Consider the following 20,999-nt stretch of genomic DNA (forward strand, 5'->3'; position numbering starts at 1 on the left):
TTGGACTTGTGTTCTAGTGTCTCACCTGTGTACTGGTTGAACTCTTAGGCATAAGAAACATCACTCGATAGAAAAGAAAAGATAAGTCACATCTGATTTTCTCTTCCAGAAAAGCGGTGTCCTACCCTTTCTATGCCAGCAAATGGGGGATTTAAATGTGTAGATGGTGCATACTTTAACTCCCGATGCGAGTACTATTGCACCCCAGGATACACACTGAAAGGAGAACGCACTGTTGTGTGCATGGACAACAAGTCTTGGAGTGGCAGACCAGCAATGTGTGTTGGTAAGAAGACATTTCAATCTTCTGAAAAGCACAGGCATGATATGCTTTGTGTAGAAGCAATAATCTTTCCCACCTAGATACCTTTTCATTTTAATTAATAATTTTTTATTACTTTGTTCTTGACAAACACCAATAAAAACAGACATTTCCATATGTATAAATGAAAAGAGGACTGTATTTGAAACTACAAAACATATTAAGCATAGTTTGGGATTAAAAAAATCAGATTTGGGACCGGATGGAACTTTAGAGGCTAATAAATCCAATCCCTTTTTTGAGGTTAAGTATCTTACTTGGCCAGGGTCACACAACTAGTAGGCATCTACAGTAGGATTTGAACTCAGGTTTTCCTGTTGACTCCAAGCCTATTGCTGTATCCTTTGCCTCACTTACATTGTTGTCATTTTTAAAGTATACATCACCTTAGTTCCACATTGCTTCATTTTGTCATGTTGTCCTCTAAATCATCTTCTGATCTATTCTGTGAATTTTCTTTAAATGCTTCATGGTCATTCTTTTCTTTCCTTTTTTGGCACTGATAATCCTAGCCTCTCTATCCTCCTCAATTCTCTCCCATCCAAAACAAAAACAAAACAAAACAAGCAGAACCTCACAAAACTCCCCCAAACAACTTCTCCACTGTAATAAGTTGGCATGTTCAAACACAATCTGTCCATGCACTGGCCATATTTGAAAATGTTTGCTTCATTCTTTAGCTCTTGTTCATCAGCTTTGTGTCAAGAGGTAAAAACTATGCTTTATTAGTCCTCTAGAGTTGTGGTTGGTCATTGCACTGATCAGGGCATCGAGGAGGTGAAGTGGATAGAGTGCCAGGCCTGGAGTTAGGAAGACTACTCTTAGTGAGTTCAAATCTATCCTCAGACACTTACTAACTGTGTGACCCTGGGCAAGTCACTTAACTGTTTGCCTTAGTTTCCTCATCTGTAAAATGAGCTGGAGAAGAAAATGGCAAATTATTCCAGGATCTTTGCCAAGAAAACCCCAAATGGGGTCACAGAGAGTTGGATATAATTAGAAACAACTGAACAACAACAACAACGACAAATAAACAAACAACAACACTGCATTGATCAGAGTTCCTAAGTCTTTCAGAATTGTTTTTCAGTATGATATAGTAGTCATTGTACATTAAAAAAATTCTGTTCACTTTATTTTGCATCATTTCACACAAGTCTTCCCAGGTTTCTCTGAAAATGTCCCCTTAGTCATCTCTTAATGAGCAATGAATTCTATGTCAATTCACGTACTATAATTTGTTCAGCCATTCTCAATTGAAAGAAATTGTCTAAGTTTCCAGTTCTTTGCTCCCACAAGAGTTACTGCTATGAATATTTTCATATTTCTTTGGCCTCTTTGGGAAATATGTTTAATAATGTTATTAGGTCAAAAGGTATGCATAATTTAGTGACTTTTTGTGTATAGTTAAATTGCCTTCCAGAATTGTAGGACCACTTCATAGATTGAGCAAGGGTGCTTTAACATGCCTTTTTCCCCAGAGATCCTCCAGCAATTGCTATTTTCTTTTTTGTTAACTTTTCCAATCTAATGGATTTGTGGTGGAACCTTGGAGTTGTTTGTAATTTGTTGCATTTCTTCATATGGTTATTAATAACTTCTTTTTCTTTTTAGAATTGCCTCTTCCTATCCCTTATCCATTTATATATTGGAGATTAGTTCTTCTTATGTATTTGATTCAGTTCCCTATATATGTTGGATGTCAGAGATCATTGGAGAAACTTATTGCAAAGACTTTTTTTTCTGAGTTAATGATTTGTCTATCCATAGTTGTAAAAGGTATTTCCTTACCTTTTTTTCTTACTTATGATGTAATCTTTCCTATAAGTTATGTATCCATTTGGAGTGTATGATGGTATGTGATATGAAATGTTTGTCTAAACATAGTTTCTGCCAGAATGATTTCCAGTTTTCCCAACAGTTTTTGTCAAATAGTAAGTTTTTATATCAATAGTAAGGGTCTTACAGATAATCATTCTTTAGTTTTGGATCTGATCAACTTTTTTTTTGTGTGGCCACTATAAAAGAGCTTTGCTTTGGAATATAACTTGAGATTTGTTACTTCTCGCCCCCTTTCTTTCCCACTGATTTTCATAATTTTTTTTAGAGATTCTTGAACATTTTTTTTACTTCAGATGAATTTTTAAATTTTTTTCTATCTTGGTAATTTTTGATAGTTTGATAAGCATAATATCTAATATGTAGAGACTTAAATAATACTATAATTTTTATTATGTTGGCATGGCTTGCCCATAAATAATTGATATTTCTCCAGTTACTTAGGTATGTATTTCTTTAGAGTGGTTTGCAGTTGTCTTTATATCGTTTCTTTGTATATGCATTTTGTACATTTGTAGTTATTTTAAATGTAATTTCTCTTTCTCTCTCTTCCTGCTGAGTTTGGTTAGCAATATACAGAAAGGCTGATGCTTTATTTTATGTTCTGCAACTGAATTGATGAGTTTATTGTTTAAATAATTTTTAGCTGATTCTTTTGGGTTTTTCATATAGAGAATTATATCATCTGTAAGAAACAGTAATTTTGCTTCCCAATTCCCTATTCTTATCCCCTCAGTTTCTTTTTCTTTTCATATTGCTACTGCTAACATTTTTAGAACTATATCAAATTATAATAGTGATAATAGATATTCTTGTTTTCTCCCTGATCTTATTGAAAAGGCCTCATGGGGCAGCTAGGTGGTACAGTGGATAGAGCACCATACCTGGAGTCAGGAGTACCTGAGTTCAAATCCGGCCTCAGACACTTAACACTTACTAGCTATGTGACCCTGGGCAAGTCACTTAACCCCAATTGCCTCACTAAAAAAAAAAAAAAAAAAAGAAAGAAAAAAGAAAAGGCCTCTTGCCTTTCTCCATTATATATAAAATTGGTTCTTAGATTTAAATAAATACTACTTACCACATTAAGGGAAGGTCCACTTATTCCTATGCTTTCCAGCATTTTTAACAGAAGTGGGTACTGGATTTTATCAAAAGCTTTTTCAACATGTATTGATATAATTGTGTTTTAAAATAATTTTTATCCTTAATAGGGTCAATTATATGTTAATAGTTTTCCTTATATTGAATGAACTCTGCATTCCTGGTATTTTTCAACTTAATCATAATGTATAATATTTTTAATATGTTATTGTAAGTTGTAAATATGTATTTAATATTTTATATCACTGTTCATTAGGCATATTGGTTTATAGTTTTGTTTCTCTGCCATTGTCTCTCTATAGTTTAGGTATCAAGACCACATTTGTATCAATGGGTTTGGAATAATTCCTTCTTTCCCTATGGCTGCAAACAGTTTATATGATATTAGAATTGGTTGTTCTTTGAATATTTTATAAAATTCACTTGTAAATCCATTTGGTCCTGGGGATGTCTGATGATTCTCATATAACTTATTTTCACCTATTTCCTAATCCAGTTGTTTTTGATAGTAGATACATTACATTTTCTTCTATTTGTCCAATCTTTTGTTTTTGTTCTAGCATTTCTTGTCTTATGGAGTCATTAAGTTCTTTTTGGTCTATTTTAATTTTCAAGGAATCTGTTACTTAAATAAACTTTCCACATTCTGTTCTAATAATTTCTTATTTTTCTAAATCTTTCCTCCACAGCTATTATTTAATTTATAGTTCTTTTTTTCCCTTCTTGCTTCATTTCTTTGGTATTCTTATAGTCCTTGTGGTCAGCACATTTTATCTCCCCTCTGACATTCAGCTTTTAGTCATTGTGAAGTTATTCTCTTCTCCAGGGTTTACTTCTTGAACCTTTCTTTCTCCAACTTCGGATTGGTTCCTAATTTCAGTCTTCAAGCCAGGGCTAGTCTCCATCCCCTCCCATATTCTTGTGTGGAGTGGCCAGTCTCTATTTAATCCTGACTTCTGTTTCCTGGGATCCTCTGTCTTCTACTTCCTCTGATGTGTGTGTGTTTTTTGTTTTTGTTTTTTTTTTTAGTGAAGCAATTGGGGTTAAGTGACTTGCCCAGGGTCATACAGCTAGTAAGTGTTAAGTGTCCGAGGCCAGATTTGAACTCAGGTACTCCTGACTCCAGGGCTGGTGCTCTATCCACTTCACCATCTAGCTGCCCCTCTCTGATGTGTTTTTGATCAGAGCTTCAGTTAGTTTCATTATCCATAGTCAGAGCTCTGTGGTTGGTTGTGTGCCAATTAAAAATATGAGAGACATAGTTTCTGGTTAATTTATTCTATTAATAGGCCAGCAGGCTATTAATAAAAGGATGGTCATAGGGGCAGCTAGGTGGGGTAATGATCATTATTCTATCTTGTGCCCCTTTTTAGATGCTTATATATGCTGGGGAGCTGAACCTCTTTATGACATTTCATGTTATCATCTAGTGGGAAGTCCCAGGGATCTTTTTAATTGAACCACACTCTCTTTATTCTTCTCTGTCCCCACAACATACTAACCTCCCCAAAGCCCACATTTGAGAAACTCTATTCATTATTAATAATAATAATAATAATAATTTTTTATTGTTGTTTTTGTTCTGGAATTGTAATTTCATGAATGTGAGGAGCTCCCATAATGTAAATTCCCTCTAAGAATTCGGATCAGCAATTCATTGGCAACTTACAGTCTAAAAGAGTTGCCTGGAGACTGAGGAGGTAAGGTGATTTGCCCATTAATTACATAGCTAGGAAATGACAGGGCAGCTAGGTGGGGTAATGAATAGAGTGGTGGCCCTGGTGTCAGGAAGACCCATCTTCATGACTTCATTTGGGCAAGTCCCTTAACCCTGTTTGTTTCAGTTTCCTCCTCTGTAAAATGAGCTGGAGAAGGAAGTGGCAAATCCCTCTGGTATATTTCCCCCCAAACCCCAAATGGTGTCATGAGGAGATGGACACAACTGAACAACAACAACAAAGGAAATGTCAGAGGTAGGATTTTGTTCCAGTTGGGTGCTTATTACATTACATTATTACATGTCTCCTCTCCAGCTATCTTTCCAGGCTTCTTAAACTTTACTCCTCCACCTTACTTATCCAATGACTCTGAATTCCTTGACATTCCTTGAAAAAGATAAGCCCATTTCCCATTTTTCCTTGACACCCCCCCATGCCTAGAATGCTCATTCTTGAGGATGAGGACTGTCTTTTGCCATTCTTTGTGTCTCCAGTACTTAGGAAAGTGACTGGTACATAGTAGGTGCTTGATAAATGTTTATTGACTGACAACTTCTTTGGGCCTTAGTCATCTCATCTGTAAAATGAGGAGTTTGAATCGGATGACCACTGAGGCTTTCCTCAGTGTGTCCTTGGACACATAATTTAACTTCTCTGGCCCTCAGTTAATTTGTATATTAAATGAGGGGGTTTGACTATATGATACCTCTAGATCTAGGATTCTATAGCAGGAAGGAAACAAGGCATTATGTGCTTACTGTATACCAGGCACTGACTGTTCTAAGGACTTTATTACCTCATTTGATCCTCACAAGAGGTAGGAACTATTATTATCTCCATTTTCAGGTAGGAAAACTGAGGTAGACAGAATTTAGGTGATTTGTCCAGGGTCACACAAATGTCTGAACCTGGATTTAAATTTAGGTCTTCCTGACTCCAGGCTCAGCACTCTATTCACTACAACCACTTAGATACTGTCTTCTGATTCTTTCCAGGTCTAAGTCTGATCATGGGAGGTGTGCCTAGACTGACTGACAAGCAGCAGTGTTAGCTTTTGGCCACAGAAGTATTAGTCAGAGGCCTTGATCCCACAGCCAGCTGATTGGTTTGGCCCAAAGTGAGGGTCAGACCCTTTCTGTCACAGCTCTAGCCCGAGCACATGGAAGCAACCTGTTTCATTGCCTCCTGTCTCAGTTTAGCAGGCATGACAGGCCCAATTCATCACTCAGATCCATCACTCAGTTTCCTTCACAGCCTCTATTTGTCAGGTATTTAATTGAACAGTTTGGACGGTTTTCTTTAGAAGAAGCACAAATATTTGATTCCCTTTCTCCATGAATCATTTTAAACTGCTAGAGTGGCAGCTTGGTATAGTGGACAGAATGCTGGTTTGAGAGGTTCGGAAGAGCTAGGTTCAAATCCTGCCTCTCTTACTTACTAGTTATGTGAGCATGAACAATCTCTCTGAGCCTCAAACAGTTCTCACAAATGGATCTATGAAATCATAGTGAGGCTGTGAGCTTCATGGAGGAAGTTCCTGCATTGATGACATCATAGACCCTTGATGAAATCTCTCTGTTCCTGATTAAATAAAAGCCATTGGTGGTAGATACAAGTAGAATGGTTCCTCTCAAACAAAAAGTATTTAATAAGTACCTACTATGTGCCAGGTACTGGGCTCTGGAGATACAAAGACAAAAATGAATTAGCCCCTTCATTCAAAGAGCTTATGATTCCATCTAGAGAGATATAATTATATAATCATTAAAAATTATAAAAAATAAATAAATGCAAGGTAAAACTTTATGGGGAAAGGGGAGGGTGGAAGGAACTAGCAACTAGATTGAGAGAGTGGGTAATCAGGAAAGGCTTCAGGCAGAAAGTGCACTTGAACCTGAGTTCAAATCTGGTCTCAAAGATTTACTAGTTGTATGACTCTGGGAAAGTCACTTAATATCTGTCTGCCTTAATCCATTAGAGAAGGAAATGGCAAACCACTTTAGTATCTTTTCCATGAAAACCCCACGGACAGTATGGTGCACAGGGTCACAGATATTCAGACATGAGTGAACAATAACAACAACAAGGATTCCCTAGATAGATGTGAGGAGGGAAGGCATTTCAGGCATGGGGGATGGTCATGGAGACTGGAGATGGACTGTCATATGTGAGGAATGACAAGAAGGCCAGTTTGACTGGAACATACAATATACAAAGGAGACTGAGTCTTTCCAAAGTCTGGAAAGGTAGGTTGGGGTCAGGTTGAGAAGAGCTTTCAATGCCAAGCATTCTCAGGTGTAGCTCACTTGAGAAAGGTGAATGAAGGCCAGATGTTCAGGTTCAAACAGTGCCTCCTTTTTCCCTTCATTTCATCTCTCATCCTAGAAGTAGCTTTCAATTTTTATGCTCTGCCTTTGGATGGGCAATCTAGTCTTCCTACAAATCCTGGAGGTGGTAGAGAATTCTCTCTCCTCTTAGGCAAAAAGGGTGGGTGGGTGGGAGTGGATTGTGAAAGTTTTCTGCCCCACCAATGGTGGCAAAAAGGATTTCTGGGTTTAATCCTGTTCAGCTTTCCAGAACTCACAGAATAAAGGGGGAAAAGTGCTGATTGCTCTAAAAACACAAGCAAACATGCCCTAAAACTAACCAGATGGCCTTGGAAGACTACCAAGGGAAGGAAGAGAACTTAGGAGCAATCCCTATTTTAGAAGGGAAGGGTGATTTTCAACTCAAAGCTTTTTCAGTCTATCAAGAAAGGATCTGGAACACAAAGTCTGCCTATTATGATTATTATTAAAATCACTTGGAGAAAGTATGGAAAATGAAAAAGTAGGTAGGCATATTCCTCCCTGATTTTGCTCCAAATATCTGAAGTGTGTCTACTCCCCCATTCCATCATCCCTGTCTTCCCCAAAGGAATTATTTGTTTCTTTGTAATTTAATATATGGAATTAGACTAATAGAGTTGTTTTCTTTTTGTGGGCCTCCGGACCTATTTTGGGAGCTGACACATCATGGCTGTGTGTATAGAGCCAAGGTTTCCACAAATAAAGCATGGACAATGCATCTTGACACAACCATTCTGAGTTCCAAAGTGGAGAGAAAAAAAAGGAGACCAGCTTTGTACTCTGAGGTGGTCAGCCTTGTGGTCTGGATAATTTGAAAATGCTACGAATTAAAATGAATTCCCTCATCCAAACCACACACAGACTTAGGAGCACTTTTGGCAGCTTAGACAAATGCCCAGTTATTTCAGAAATCAAAACAGACAAACAGCTACAATCTTCACTGTCAGTTAAAAGTAGACCTAGGCTTCAGCAAGAATTGCTTCTTAGGGTCACCCCACCTCACCCTCCCCTATTCTTAATCCTCTTACACAAAGTGTGCCCTTGGTTTATAGAACAATATGAGGCAGCAAAGATGGAAAAGAGCACTTGGTTGGAAACTCTACTTTGGATATATAGCCCAGCCCTCCCTTACACCAGTAATTTTATACCAGGCCAAAAAAGATTAAAAAATTTTTTGAAAGAAATTACAAAGCTTTAGGCAATAAAAGTGAGTGTGCCTTTAAAAAAACAAAACTTATCCAGAACAAACATTTAATTGTTCTTGGGACTGTGCAAGACTCATATTGGCTTCATTTCAGAGACTGCTTTGTGCTCACTTTCTTTCTTAAAAACCAGAATAAATGGTACTTTTGTGACCTCAAGACAGTTGTAGAATGAATTTAATTTTTTTTTTTTTTGGTGAGGCAATTGGGGTTAAGTGACTTGCCCAGGGTCACGCAGGTAGTAATTGTTAAGTGTCTGAGGCCGGATCTGAACTCAGGTCCTCCTGAATCCAGGGCCAGTGCTCTAACCACTGTGCCACCCAGCTTCCCCTAGAATGAATTTAATTTAACAGGTATTTATCAAGAACCTAAGAGGTACACCTCTGAGATGTCAGAGAGGCAATGATAAAACCCCAAAGGGCCTCTGCCTGCAAGGAGCTTACATTTCCTAAGGAGAGGTGGGGATACAACATTTACACAAATAGATAAGTTGTTTGTCCTTCCTTCTCTAAGAGGACCATGACAGATGTCATGACTTACAATGAATTTGGACCCAGATAGATAAGTATGAGTTGATTTGAAGAGGGCTGGAGCTAATCAGCTAGGAGGTCAGAAAGAGCTTCCCATAGGAGGTGGTGTCTAAAGCTAAATAAAACTATTGAGGATCCTTTAGCATTTCAATTGACTTGCTGGTGTTGGGTTAAATGATGTTTCTCCTTCAGAAGTTTGCCTGGGGTTGACCTTGCTATTTGCAGAGATTCATTTGGTGAGGCAAAAATCATTGGAGCTGAAAGCAAATGTCTGAGCGTGGCAGATTGTTTTTGGAAAACCTTGAGGTCTTGATTGTGTTATGTTTGGCAAATGCACATCGCAATACAAAAATCAGACAGTCGAAAAGCAGGGAGGTTTAATAGGGGAGTGGGCAAGGAGTCGGGTTGATAGATCTAGAGCTGGAAAGGCCAAGGCTGAGAGAGATTGAGTGATTTATGCAGGGTCATACAACTAATAAATGTCAGAAGCAGAATTTAAATTCCCATTTCCTTAATTACAAGTCTAATATACTAACTACCAATACACCAGCTATCATGCCACTTACCTACTTTGGTTTACATCTAGGTTCTCTCAATTTTTGTGTAACCTTAGGCAAATTGCTTCTCTGGGACTCAGTTTCCCCATCTGTAAAATGAAGTGGTTGAGAGAGGTGATTTCTTAAAATTGTAAAAAAAAAAATTCAGGTAGCAAGTATTTTGTTGTTGTTGTTATTCTGTTCCTCTCAGCTCCCTACCCTTCATTAAACAAAAAATAAAACAAAATAAAAATTTCAAATCTCTTAAAAATTCCGGTCTCTCAATATACATCTCAACAATCCAGAAAAACACATTTTCACATTAGCCATGTCTAAAAATCTATGTCATTTTTAACTTTATCACCTCTCTGTCAAGGGGTCATTTTCCTTCTTTTAGACTTGTTTGTTATTTCATTGCTCCAAGTTTTAAAGTCTTTCAGAATTGTTTTTCTCTATAATGTTATCATTCTATAAATTGTTCTTCTAGTTCTACTCACTTTGATCTGCATCAGTTCATAGAGTTCTTCTCAGTGTACTCTGAAACTGGCCATTTCATCATTTCTCATGGAACCATAGTACTCCATTATTTTCTTATACCACAATTTATTTAGCTCCTTTAATTTCCAATTTTGTTTACCATGAAGAGAACTGCTATAAATATTTTGTACATATATGTAGATTTTTTTGTATATAATTCCCTTTTTTGATTTCTTTGGGGGAATTACCTTATAATGGTTGAGGGTATGCACTGTTTGGTAATTTTCTGGACATATGAATTAGATGCCTTTTAAGGTGCTTTTGAGATCTATCAGTTCATTATTATGTGGCTTCTGCTTTTCTAATTCACATTGAAAATGAAAAACTTGGGGGCAGCTAGGTGGTGCAGTAGATAAAGCACCAACCCTGGATTCAGGAGAACCTGAGTTCAAATCTGGCCTCAAACACTTGATACTTACTAGCTGTGTGACCTTGGGCAAGTCACTTAACCCTCATTGCCCCACCAAAAAATTTACCAAAAATGAAAAACTTGTCATGAGTAATGTGCCACTTCTTAATTCACATTGTCAGTGGATCATGTGGACCTCAAGTTTTAGAGACTTTCCACATCAAGGATTTGAAGCTAATGAGGTTCTAGTTGAATACTATCTGCCTAGTTGAGGATGCAGGCTTTTATTCTTGGAGTTCTCATGGATTTTCTTATGTGTGTCTTTTTTTATGTTTGTCTATATTTTTGGGAAGCCTTGCAGCCTTGGGCAATAGAAAGCAAATGAAGCTGCCAGAACCTTTCTAAGGTTCCAAGTGCTTGGGAAAGCCAACAACACCCAAGCAACTCTTTCATCTCAGTTCAGTACTCCTCCCATTGTCATGTGGGCAACTTGGGCAGCCTCCCCACTCACTCTCTGTCATGAGATTGCCTCTTGTCCTTGAAATTAGCCCCAACACCCTCGAGCCTTAAAGTCTGAATCTGCCTCTCTACACCATTGCTCTTACTTCTTTCCTCTTCAGAAAAAAAAAACCCTGTATTTACTTAGTGAAATAATATTTGTAAAGTACTTATCACAGCACCTGACATATAGTAGGCACTTAATAAATGCTGGTTCCATTCCCCTTTTCCCCACCTTTCCACTTGGTAGTTTTTCAGACCTTTGAAGAACACTAGCAAGTCCTCATTATGTCTTTTTATCTCCAGTTCTTTTGATGAATCTTCATATATGACATGGCCTCAAGGTCTTTTACCATCCTGTTGACTCCATATTTGAAGTTCTCCAGCTCATCAATATCTATCCTAGAATGTGCCATGGAGAACTAAACATGGTACTCAGGATGGGATCTAGCTACGCAGAGACATGGATAGCCCTGGGCCCTCTGCCTCTAAGAATAGAGACTAAGATCCCATTAGCTTTTTTGGCTGCTCTGTCATACAGCAGACTCAAATTGAGCATGCAGTTCACTAGAACCTCTGAATCTTTTTCATATGAAATGTTACCTAACCACCGTTTGCTGCATGCCATACTTATGTAAGTTTTTTTTAAATCTAAATGTAAGACTTTGCTTTTATCTTATTAAATTGTTCAATATAATTATTTGATTTTACCCATAGTTCTAGTCTGCTCAGACCTTACTGGATCCTAACCATGTCATTTAACATGCTAGTTAGCCCCCTTAGTTTGGAGTCCATTTCTTTTTTTTTCTTTTTTTTTTTTTTAGGGAGGCAATTGGGGTTAAGTGACTTGCCTAGGGTCACACAGCTAGTAAGTGTCAAGTGTCTGAGGCCGGATTTGAACTCAGGTACTCCTGACTCCAGGGCCGGTGCTCCATCCACTGTGCCATCTAGCTGCCCCTGGAGTCCATTTCTAATGCAATAAATATGCCATCTGTGTTGGCATCCAAGGGGGATTAGAATCTAAGATTTTGACTTAGTGTTTCAATGTGTTCAAATTATTTGGCCCAGTGGCATCACTGACTCAAGAGTGAAGGATGTCTGTTTCTATAGTAACAACATTTTACTCCATTGATGGAAATTTGTAGGAATTTACATAACTGTCTCCATTGGAGTTTAATAATTGGTTTGGATTGCTAGAGGAAAAAAATGAAAGGGAAAATCAGATGTTTCAGCTGAGAAAGCAAGCAGGATGCTTGGAGATAACCTTGTTTTGGTATTTGGTATTTTGGTTTCCTTCCTTCCTTCCTTCCTTCCTTCCTTCCTTCCTTCCTTCCTTCCTTCCTTCCTTCCTTCCTTCCTTCCTTCCTTCCTTCCTTCCTTCCTTCCTTCCTTCCTTCCTTCCTTTCCCCTTTTCTTTATTTTCTTTATTCCTTCCTTCTCTCATTTTTCTTCTTCTTTTTCCTCCTCCTCCTCCTTTTTTTTGCAGGGCAATGAGGATTAAGTGACTTGTCCAGGGTCATACAGATAATAAGTGTCAAGTGTCTGATGCCAGATTTGAACTCAGGTGCTCCTGAATCCAGGGTCAGTGCTTTATCTACTGTGCTACCTAGCTGCTCCATTTTTCTTTCTTTCTTTCTTTCTTTCTTTCTTTCTTTCTTTCTTTCTTTCTTTCTTGCTTTCTTTCTTTCTTTCTTTCTTGCTTCCTTCCTTACTTCCTTCCTTCCTTCCTTCCTTCCTTCCTTCCTTCCTTCCTTCTTTCTTTCTTTCTTTCTTTCTTTCTTTCTTTCTTTCTTTCTTTCCTTTTTTCTTCCTTCCTTCCCTCCTTCCTTCCTTCCTTCCTTCCTTCCTTCCTTCCTTCCTTCCTTCCTTCCTTCCTTCCTTCCTTCCTTCCTTCCTTCCTTTCTTCCTTCCTTCCTTCCTTCCTCTCTCTCTCTCCCTAGCCTAAGCTGGCACATGTCATTTGTACACACTAGGTAAGGTTTATAAATTGTACCTTGATGTACGCTATTATCACCAGAGACTTTAAACCCTCACTGCATGTAACTTGTGTGCAATGTTAAAGAAAATGTTATGACATTAAACATATTTTGATAAAAAGTTTCCCTCATTGAAGCCTCTTGCTCCATTACCCTGAGTACTATACACTGTATTGCTGACTGCTTTGTTTATCTCTGTCGTACCTCTGCCCCTCACCTTTGTCCTGAGCTCATTCTAGCCAATGAAATGAGCTAAAATGGCTATTTATTGCTAGGCATAGCTACAACCTTTTAGAAATCTGGGAAGCAGAGACTAAGCTACAACCAGGTAGAAAAACTTCTATTTGAGATGAGGAAGCCTTATGAGGGGTGGTAACAAGGAGAAAATAAACTCAAGTGTAATCTGATTCAGGATATTGAAATTTATACCGAAGAAGGTATCATAGAAGAATAGCTCCAGAGAAGGCAGGCAGTGACGATGCTGTACAGAGGGTATTGGACTCAGAGAACAGAGCTTGGGGGTCTAGTGCTGGCTCTGGTGCTAACTACTTTTATGATCTTGGACAAGACACTTCATCTCCTTTGGTCTCTATTTGTTAATCTATAAAATGAGGGAGTTAGACTAGATCAAGGGTTCTTAGCTATTTTTGTGTCATGGATTCCTTTGGCAGCCTGGTGATACCCACATCCTTCTTCCATAGTAGATAGGTAGGTGATACAGTGGATAGGGTACACTGGGCTTGGAGTCAGGAAGATCCAAGTTCAAGTCTGTCTTCAAATGCTTATCTGTGTGACCCTAAGCAAGTCACTTAACCTCTGTCTGCTTCATTTTCATCAACTGTAAAACAGAGATAATAATAGCACTTACCTCCCAAGGTTATTGTTAGGATTAAGCTAGATGATATTTGTAAAGTTCTTGACACATAGTTTGTGCTTAATAAATTCTTGCTCCTTCCCCCTTCTCAGAATGATGTTTTTAAATGCTTAAATAAAATTCATGGAATTAGAAAGAAAACCAATTACATTGAAATACATTTATTTATCTAACATCTATCCATCCCCCCCCTCAAGTTCAGAGACCCTAGGTTAAAATCCTCTGAAGCAGAAAAATCTCAAAAAACCACTTCTAGCCCTAATGTGCCATATGATTTTATGAGTTACTAGTATAAAATATTCACTGTGGTTGAATGACTTTTACAATTCAGTCTGGATCATTTCCATGATATCTGGCCTCCAAGTTCATCAGGAGAGTGGTGAACAGTGATATACTATTGTCTCTGTGTTCTCCCCTACTCTCCCTTAGACCCCCCAAAAGCATACTGCTGCCTAAAGCATAGATTACAACCTAGAAAATGCCCAGTTGTCCTATGATGACCCAACTGTGTCTATTTAAGTTACATTAGTCAAAACTGGATTGAGGGGGCCAGAGCCAAGATGGTAGAGTAGAAGGGGCACTGCAGTCAAGCTCTCCCAACATTCCCTTCCAAACAGCTTTAAAAAAAACTCCACAAATTGATTTCTAAAGCAGCAGAGCCAACAAAAGGTCAGTGTGAGACATTTTTCTAGCCCAAGTCAATTTAGGAAGTTGGAAGGAAAGGCTTGTGACACTGGGGTGGGGGCCAGCCTAGAGCCACATGACAGCAACACCAGCTGTGGGCCTTGGAGATAGCAACAATAGTGGTAGCAGCCTTGGGAGCTGTTGAGCCAGAAACAGTAAGGGATTCTGGCAACTGGTCAAAAAGAGATTACAGGGGACACTTGTGTTAACACTAGACACCACAGCACTCCATTGTCTATACCCATTTCTGGGTCACAATTGTAAAGCAGAGAGAACAGGGGCCCTGAAGAACAGTATGACTTCTATTTCCAAAGGAACAGGGACTTTGAGGGTAGTGATATACCTCTTCCCACATCATACCACTTTGAATGCACAAAACCCTTCCAAACCCCCAGAATTGACTCTACAAATAGCATTGCAAAAAAGTCTGAAGCTTGGAAAAGTGTTCTATCTCAACCCCACCCCAAAAGCATAGTCCAAATTTAACATAAAGTTCAAAGTAAAGAAATAGACTAGAAAAATGAAAACAACAACAACAAAAGAACTTGAACATAAAAAGATACAAACTAAGGAGAAGACAATGATGTCAAAAGAGCTACAAGCAAAGCCTCAAAGGAAAAAAAAATGTGAGTTAGACACAAGCTTAACAAGAATTCCTGGAAGAGCTTAAACAATGAATTATTATGGGTTATGTTGCCCCATTACATTCCAGTATGTGAAATGGATGAATATTTACAAAAATATAAATTTCCCAGGTCAATATAAAGAGGGAATAGATATTTAAATAATCCTGTTTTAGAAAAAGAAATCGAATAAGCCAAAAATAAGCTCCCTAAGAAAAACCCTTAGGTTCATATGGATTTACAAGTGGATTCTATTAAACATTTAAGGAAAAATCAATCCCAATACTGTAAAAACTTTTTGAATAAAGTAAAGGAATTCTACTAATTTTCTTCTATGACAGAAATGTAGTTTTGATACCTAAATCAAGGAAAGGAAAAACAGAAAGAAAATTATGAACCAATTTCCTTAATGAATACTGATAAAAATTTAAATAAAATACCAGCAAGGAGATTACAACAAAGATACTATAATCAGGTGGGTTTTAAATCAGGAATTCATGGCTGATTAAATGAAAATTATAAGCATAATTAGCCACATCAATCACAAAAACAACAAAAATCATGTTTATCTCAATAGATGGAGAAAAAGCTTTTGACAAAAACATAACACCAACTATCAAAAATACTAGAAAGCACAAGAATAAATGTAGCCTTTCTTAAAATGATAAGTATTATCTATCTAAAACTATCAGCAAGCATTATCTTTAATGAGGATAAACTGGAAGCCTTCTAGTTTAAGATCGGGGTAAAGCCTGGATGTCCACTATCACCACTACTATTCAATATTAGAAATACGAGCTATAGCAAAAAGGACAAGAGAAAGAAATTAAAGTAATAAAAATAAGTTCAGATATGATTGTATACTAAGAAAATCAAATTACCAATATAGAAAAGAAATGGGTGAATGTATGTACTACCACTACAATAAAAATGACAATTCTATCTAAATTAATCTTCTTATTCAGTGCCATACCAATAAAACAACCAAATAATTATTTTATAAAGCTAGAAAAAATAACATTTATCTTCAAGAACAAAAGGTCAAGAATATTGAGGGAATTAATGAAAAATGTGAAGGAAAGAGGCCAGATCTCAAACTGTATTATAAAGTGATAGTCATAAAAATAATCTGGTACTGGCTAAGAAATGGAGTGGTGGATCAGTAGAATAGATTAGGTACATGATATATAGTAGTAAATGACCATTGTAATCTAATTAATGGTAAATACAAAGATCCAAGCTTTTGGAACAAGAACTAATCATTTGACAAAATTACTGGGAAAGATGGAGAGCAGTTTAGCAGAAATTAGGCATCGACCAATATTTCATATCATACACCATGATAAGGTCAAAATGGATAAATGATTTAGACATAATAAGCAAATTAAGGGGGCATGGAAAATTTTACCTGTCAGATCTATGGCTAGGAGAAGACTTTATGACCAAACAAGAGGCAGAGAGGGTCATAGAAAGTAAAATGAACAATTTTAATTTCATGAAAACTAATTCAGCCAAAATTAGAATGAAAACAGCAAATGGTGGCAGAATTTATGCAAGTTTCTCTGATAAAGACCTTATTTTTCAAATATATAGGGAACTGAGACATATTTATAAAGATAAGAGCCATCTATCTTCTAGTTAATAAATGGCCAAAGGATATGAATATGCAGTTTTCAGAAGAAATCAAAGCTATCAATAGTCACATAAAATTGCTCTAAATCACTATCAATTAGATAAAAGCAAATTAAAACGATTCTGAGGTACCACCTCACATGTATCAAATTGGCTAACATTACAGAAAAGAAAAATGACAAATGCTGAAGGTGATGTAGAAAAATACTCTAATGTCCTGTTGTTAGAGTTGTGAATTGGTCCAATCATTCTGAAAAAAACCCCACAATTTTGAACTAAGCCCAGTGGGCATTCAAACCCTTTGACTAGCAATATTACTATTACGTCTTTATCCTAAAGAGATCAAAGAAAAGGGAAAAGGATATATTTGAACAAAAATATTTATAGCAACTCTTTTTGTGGTGGCAAAGAAATGGAAGTTGAGGGGATATCCATTAATTGGGAAATGGCTTAACAAGTTGTGTTGTACGATTGTGATGAAATATTATTGTGCTGTAAGAAATGATAAACAGGATGATTTTAGAAAAACCTGGAAAGGCATATATGAACTGATGCAAAAGTGAAGTGATCAGAACTAGGAGAACATTGTATGCAGTAACAGTAATACTGTAACTGTCAAAGAGTTAACTACTCTGATCAAGACAATGATACTAGATAATTCCAAAGGACTCATGATAAAAAATGCTGCCCACCTTCAGAACTGATGAATTCTGATTGTAAATTGAAACATACTTTTTCATTTTCTTATTTTTGTTGCTTTTTAAAAAAACATTACTAATATGGAAATATATTTTGCATGGCTTCCTATATGTAATTGATATATCGCTTGCCTTCTCATGAAGTGGGGATGGGGTGTGGAGGGAGAGAAATTGGATCTCAAAAATTTTTTAAAATGAATGTTAAAAAAAACTAAAGGGGGAAAGAAAAAAACTGGATTGAGGAGGAAAAGCTAGTCCACTGGTAGGAATGAGGGAAGAGTTTAAAGATGCTCAAGATTAATAACAGTGTTTCTGACAGTTGCAGAGTGGGCAGGGCTATCTGGATCCTTTTTATACCCATCTCACCCTAGACGTTGAAAGTTTTGTCTCTTAATGATGACAGGGAGAATTTTTTGCTTGTTTGAGCAGATGTGGAGCCCCCTAGAATTCAATGCCCCAGTGTAAAGGAGCGGATAGCAGAGCCCAATAAGCTGACTGTCCGAGTGTACTGGGAGTCTCCGGAGGGAAGGGACACTGCAGATGGCATTCTTACTGAGTAAGTGAATAGTCATTTTAGTTTTAATAATCTCGTTATTCCACATATCCATTGATATTGTTGCTGAGCCCTAGTCCAATTTGAATTGCTCTACTTGTATTGGTGATGTTTGTATTTGTCAATAATAGGAACATTGATAACTAATGTTCATAGAGCCCTTTAAAGTTTATAAAACATTTTACTTATGTGATACCATTTGAGAGAGGGAGAAAATCCCACTACTCCTGTATTAGCTCATGAAGGAATTGGGGCAGAGAAGAAGCCTGTGAAGTATATCATGGTCATATAACCTCAGTGCCAGAGACAGGTTTTAAGCTCATGTTGTATTATGTTGTCCCCTTTAGACCATAGCTATGGCACAAAATAATGCCAAGTGACTTATATTGTCATAAAGTGGATAGAACACTAGATATGGAATCAAGAAGACACAAATTCTAATCCTGCCTCAGACACTTACTAGCTGTGTAACTCTGGAGAAATCGATCTGTATCTTGAGGATATTATTACAGCAAGGTTTATAATAATGTAATAGTGTAGGGGGTTCTTACCTCCCAAATTAATGTAACTGAAGAAAGCCCACCTGGCTGGAATGTATCAGTCGAGCAATCAAAAGGTACAAACCAGTTATGAATAAGTCAGTCAATTTTGGAAGAATGATACTATGATCAAGACCGATGATGCTACATGAGGAATGTTTTGTTCTTGGATACAAGAATCAGACATATCTTTGGGTCTATGTATAACATAGCAAACCAATTTCACATTGTGCATTCCAGCTTGTGGGCTGTACAAAAAAGTCAGCTGGCTAGATTTGGCACCTGGGCTGGAGTTTGACAACCGATGGTGTAGGACAAAAGAGGAGGAACTATTCCTAAGAAGCAACACTGCCACACAGGAATGGTAGCTATGGGAGAATGGTTGTCAATGGGGAGCAGCATAGGAATTCACCCCTCCCCTCACTGTCCCCAGCTCCAAAGGCAGACTAGCAGTTCAGACATGCAACAAACTAGGCATTCTGATTCAGGACTTCAAGCTGCTTAGGGCTCAAACTTATAGAGCATTTTGGACAAAGAGCCAATATGGCTCTTTGAAAAACAGTGAGGTAGTCTATATCAGTGGTGTCAAACTAAAATAGAAATGGAGGCCACTTAACCATACCTAAAGATCCCTGTGGGACAGCAAGGTGGTTCAGTGGATAGTGTACTGGGCCTGGAATCAGGAAGATTCATCTTCCTGAGTTCAAATCTGGCCTCAGATACTTATTAGTTGTGTGACCTTGAGCAAGTCACTTACCCCAGTTTGCCTCAGTTTCTTCATCTGTAAAAGGAGCTGGAGAAGGAAATGACAAACCACTCCAATATCTTTGCCAAGAAAACACCAAATGGGATCATGAAGAATAAGACACAACTGACAACAACAAAAATCCCTGTGGGCTGCATATTGACTTAGAAAGTCACATACATATTAAAATCATATGGGTTTTATTGTATTTTTATTTATTTCACTAAATATTTCCCAACTACATTTAACCTGTTTCAGGATGCATTGAGTACTAGTGTGTGTTCCATGACCCTGAGAATTTGGTATTTGGCACTAAGACAATGGTCTAGAACGTTGAAATCAGGATATTTTCTGTGTTTCCTAATAAGGAAAGAAGAATGAAGGGCAGGGACCCAGGAAACTTCATTCTACTCATGCCATAGGCAGTCAGTGACTGGGGAGAGGGGCCAAGGCCTTGTTTCCACATTAGTGACTCTTAGCACACATGCATCCTGGAGCCTTGTGCCATTTCAGTCACACCAGTTGTAATGGATCGACACATAATCCTGACCTCACAGCTTGTCTCTTGCCTCCCTGGTGCTCTTCTAAGAAGTTAAAGGTTTGCTTTAGGGCCTTTGGTTTCTGTTTCCTTTGTCACTGGTCATCTTCCTATCCCTAATTCTTACAGGAAAGAAATGAAGGGGGTGGGTTTAAAAATAGGCAGCACCTGAAAAACTAAATGAAGCCCTGTAAGAGCCACATTTAACACTGAGCCAGGCTTGGCTGGGTCATGGTAGGGTTGCATTTTCTTAAAGGCTCAGCAGTTGCATCTGTCTTGGCATTTTCATGGATGCTCCGGTTATAACTGTGACATTTTTAAAGGGCATTTTAATGACCTCCGGCCCCTTCTACTGCAGTGGCTTTTGCAATGTCTATACTCTACAACACAGAACTTAGAAAGGATGTTGTAAGCAGGGAAGAAATGAGAAGAACTACACCATTACCTCCCTCAACTAAACAGGGAGAGAAGGGGAGATTTGGCTTTGAGATCCTTCTTGTTGTTGTTCGGTCACATCCTACTCTTCGTGACCCCATTTGGGGTTTTGTTGGCAAAGATACTGGCATGGTTTGCCATTTCCTTCTCCAGTTCATTTTACAGATGAGGAAACTAAGGCAAACAGTTAAGTGACTTGCTCAAGGTCACACACAGCTAGTAAGTGTCTGAGGGCAGATTTGAACTCAGGCCTTAGTGACCCTAGGCCCAGTGCTCTATCCGCTGTGCCACCTAGCTGCCTCCCTCTTAATTCATATCCTCATGTGTCCTGTGTCTGTGGAGAGCAGGCAAATCAGCCATTCACAGAAAATGAAAAGAAAAGTCAACAAAACAAACTACCCTTTTTCAGCTGGTTAACTTGGCTGTGTTGATTGTCAGTCAGTCAACAAGCACTATGTGCCAAGTACAATTTGAAACACTTGGAATGCAAATACAAGCAGAAAGACAGTCTCTGCCTACAAAGACGTTACACTCTAATGAGGAAGACAGCACATAAGTGTGAGTTGGAGAGCAAGGTAGCTGCTCTGGAGGCACAGGAAAGAAAGAAAGAAAGAAAGAAAGAAAGAAAGAAAGAAAGAAAGAAAGAAAGAAAGAAAGAAAGAAAGAAAGAAAGAAAGAAAGAAAGAAAGAAAGAAAGAAAGAAAGAAAGAAAGAAAGAA

The 20,999-nt window shown here is 37.8% G+C and overlaps 1 protein-coding gene across 1 annotated transcript in view; it reads left to right on the top strand.

The window, feature by feature from the left end:
• The window catches only part of SRPX (sushi repeat containing protein X-linked), a 101,976-nt gene that overhangs the window by 63,497 nt on the left and 17,480 nt on the right, over nucleotides 1-20,999 (top strand). The window contains exons 4-5 of the mRNA XM_043995848.1: nucleotides 110-286; nucleotides 17,900-18,026. Coding sequence (XP_043851783.1) covers nucleotides 110-286; nucleotides 17,900-18,026 — 304 coding nt within the window. The remainder of the gene's footprint in view (nucleotides 1-109; nucleotides 287-17,899; nucleotides 18,027-20,999) is intronic.

The sequence above is a fragment of the Dromiciops gliroides genome, chromosome 3 (genome assembly GCF_019393635.1).
Source record: "Dromiciops gliroides isolate mDroGli1 chromosome 3, mDroGli1.pri, whole genome shotgun sequence".
NCBI classification, from domain to species: domain Eukaryota; kingdom Metazoa; phylum Chordata; class Mammalia; order Microbiotheria; family Microbiotheriidae; genus Dromiciops; species Dromiciops gliroides.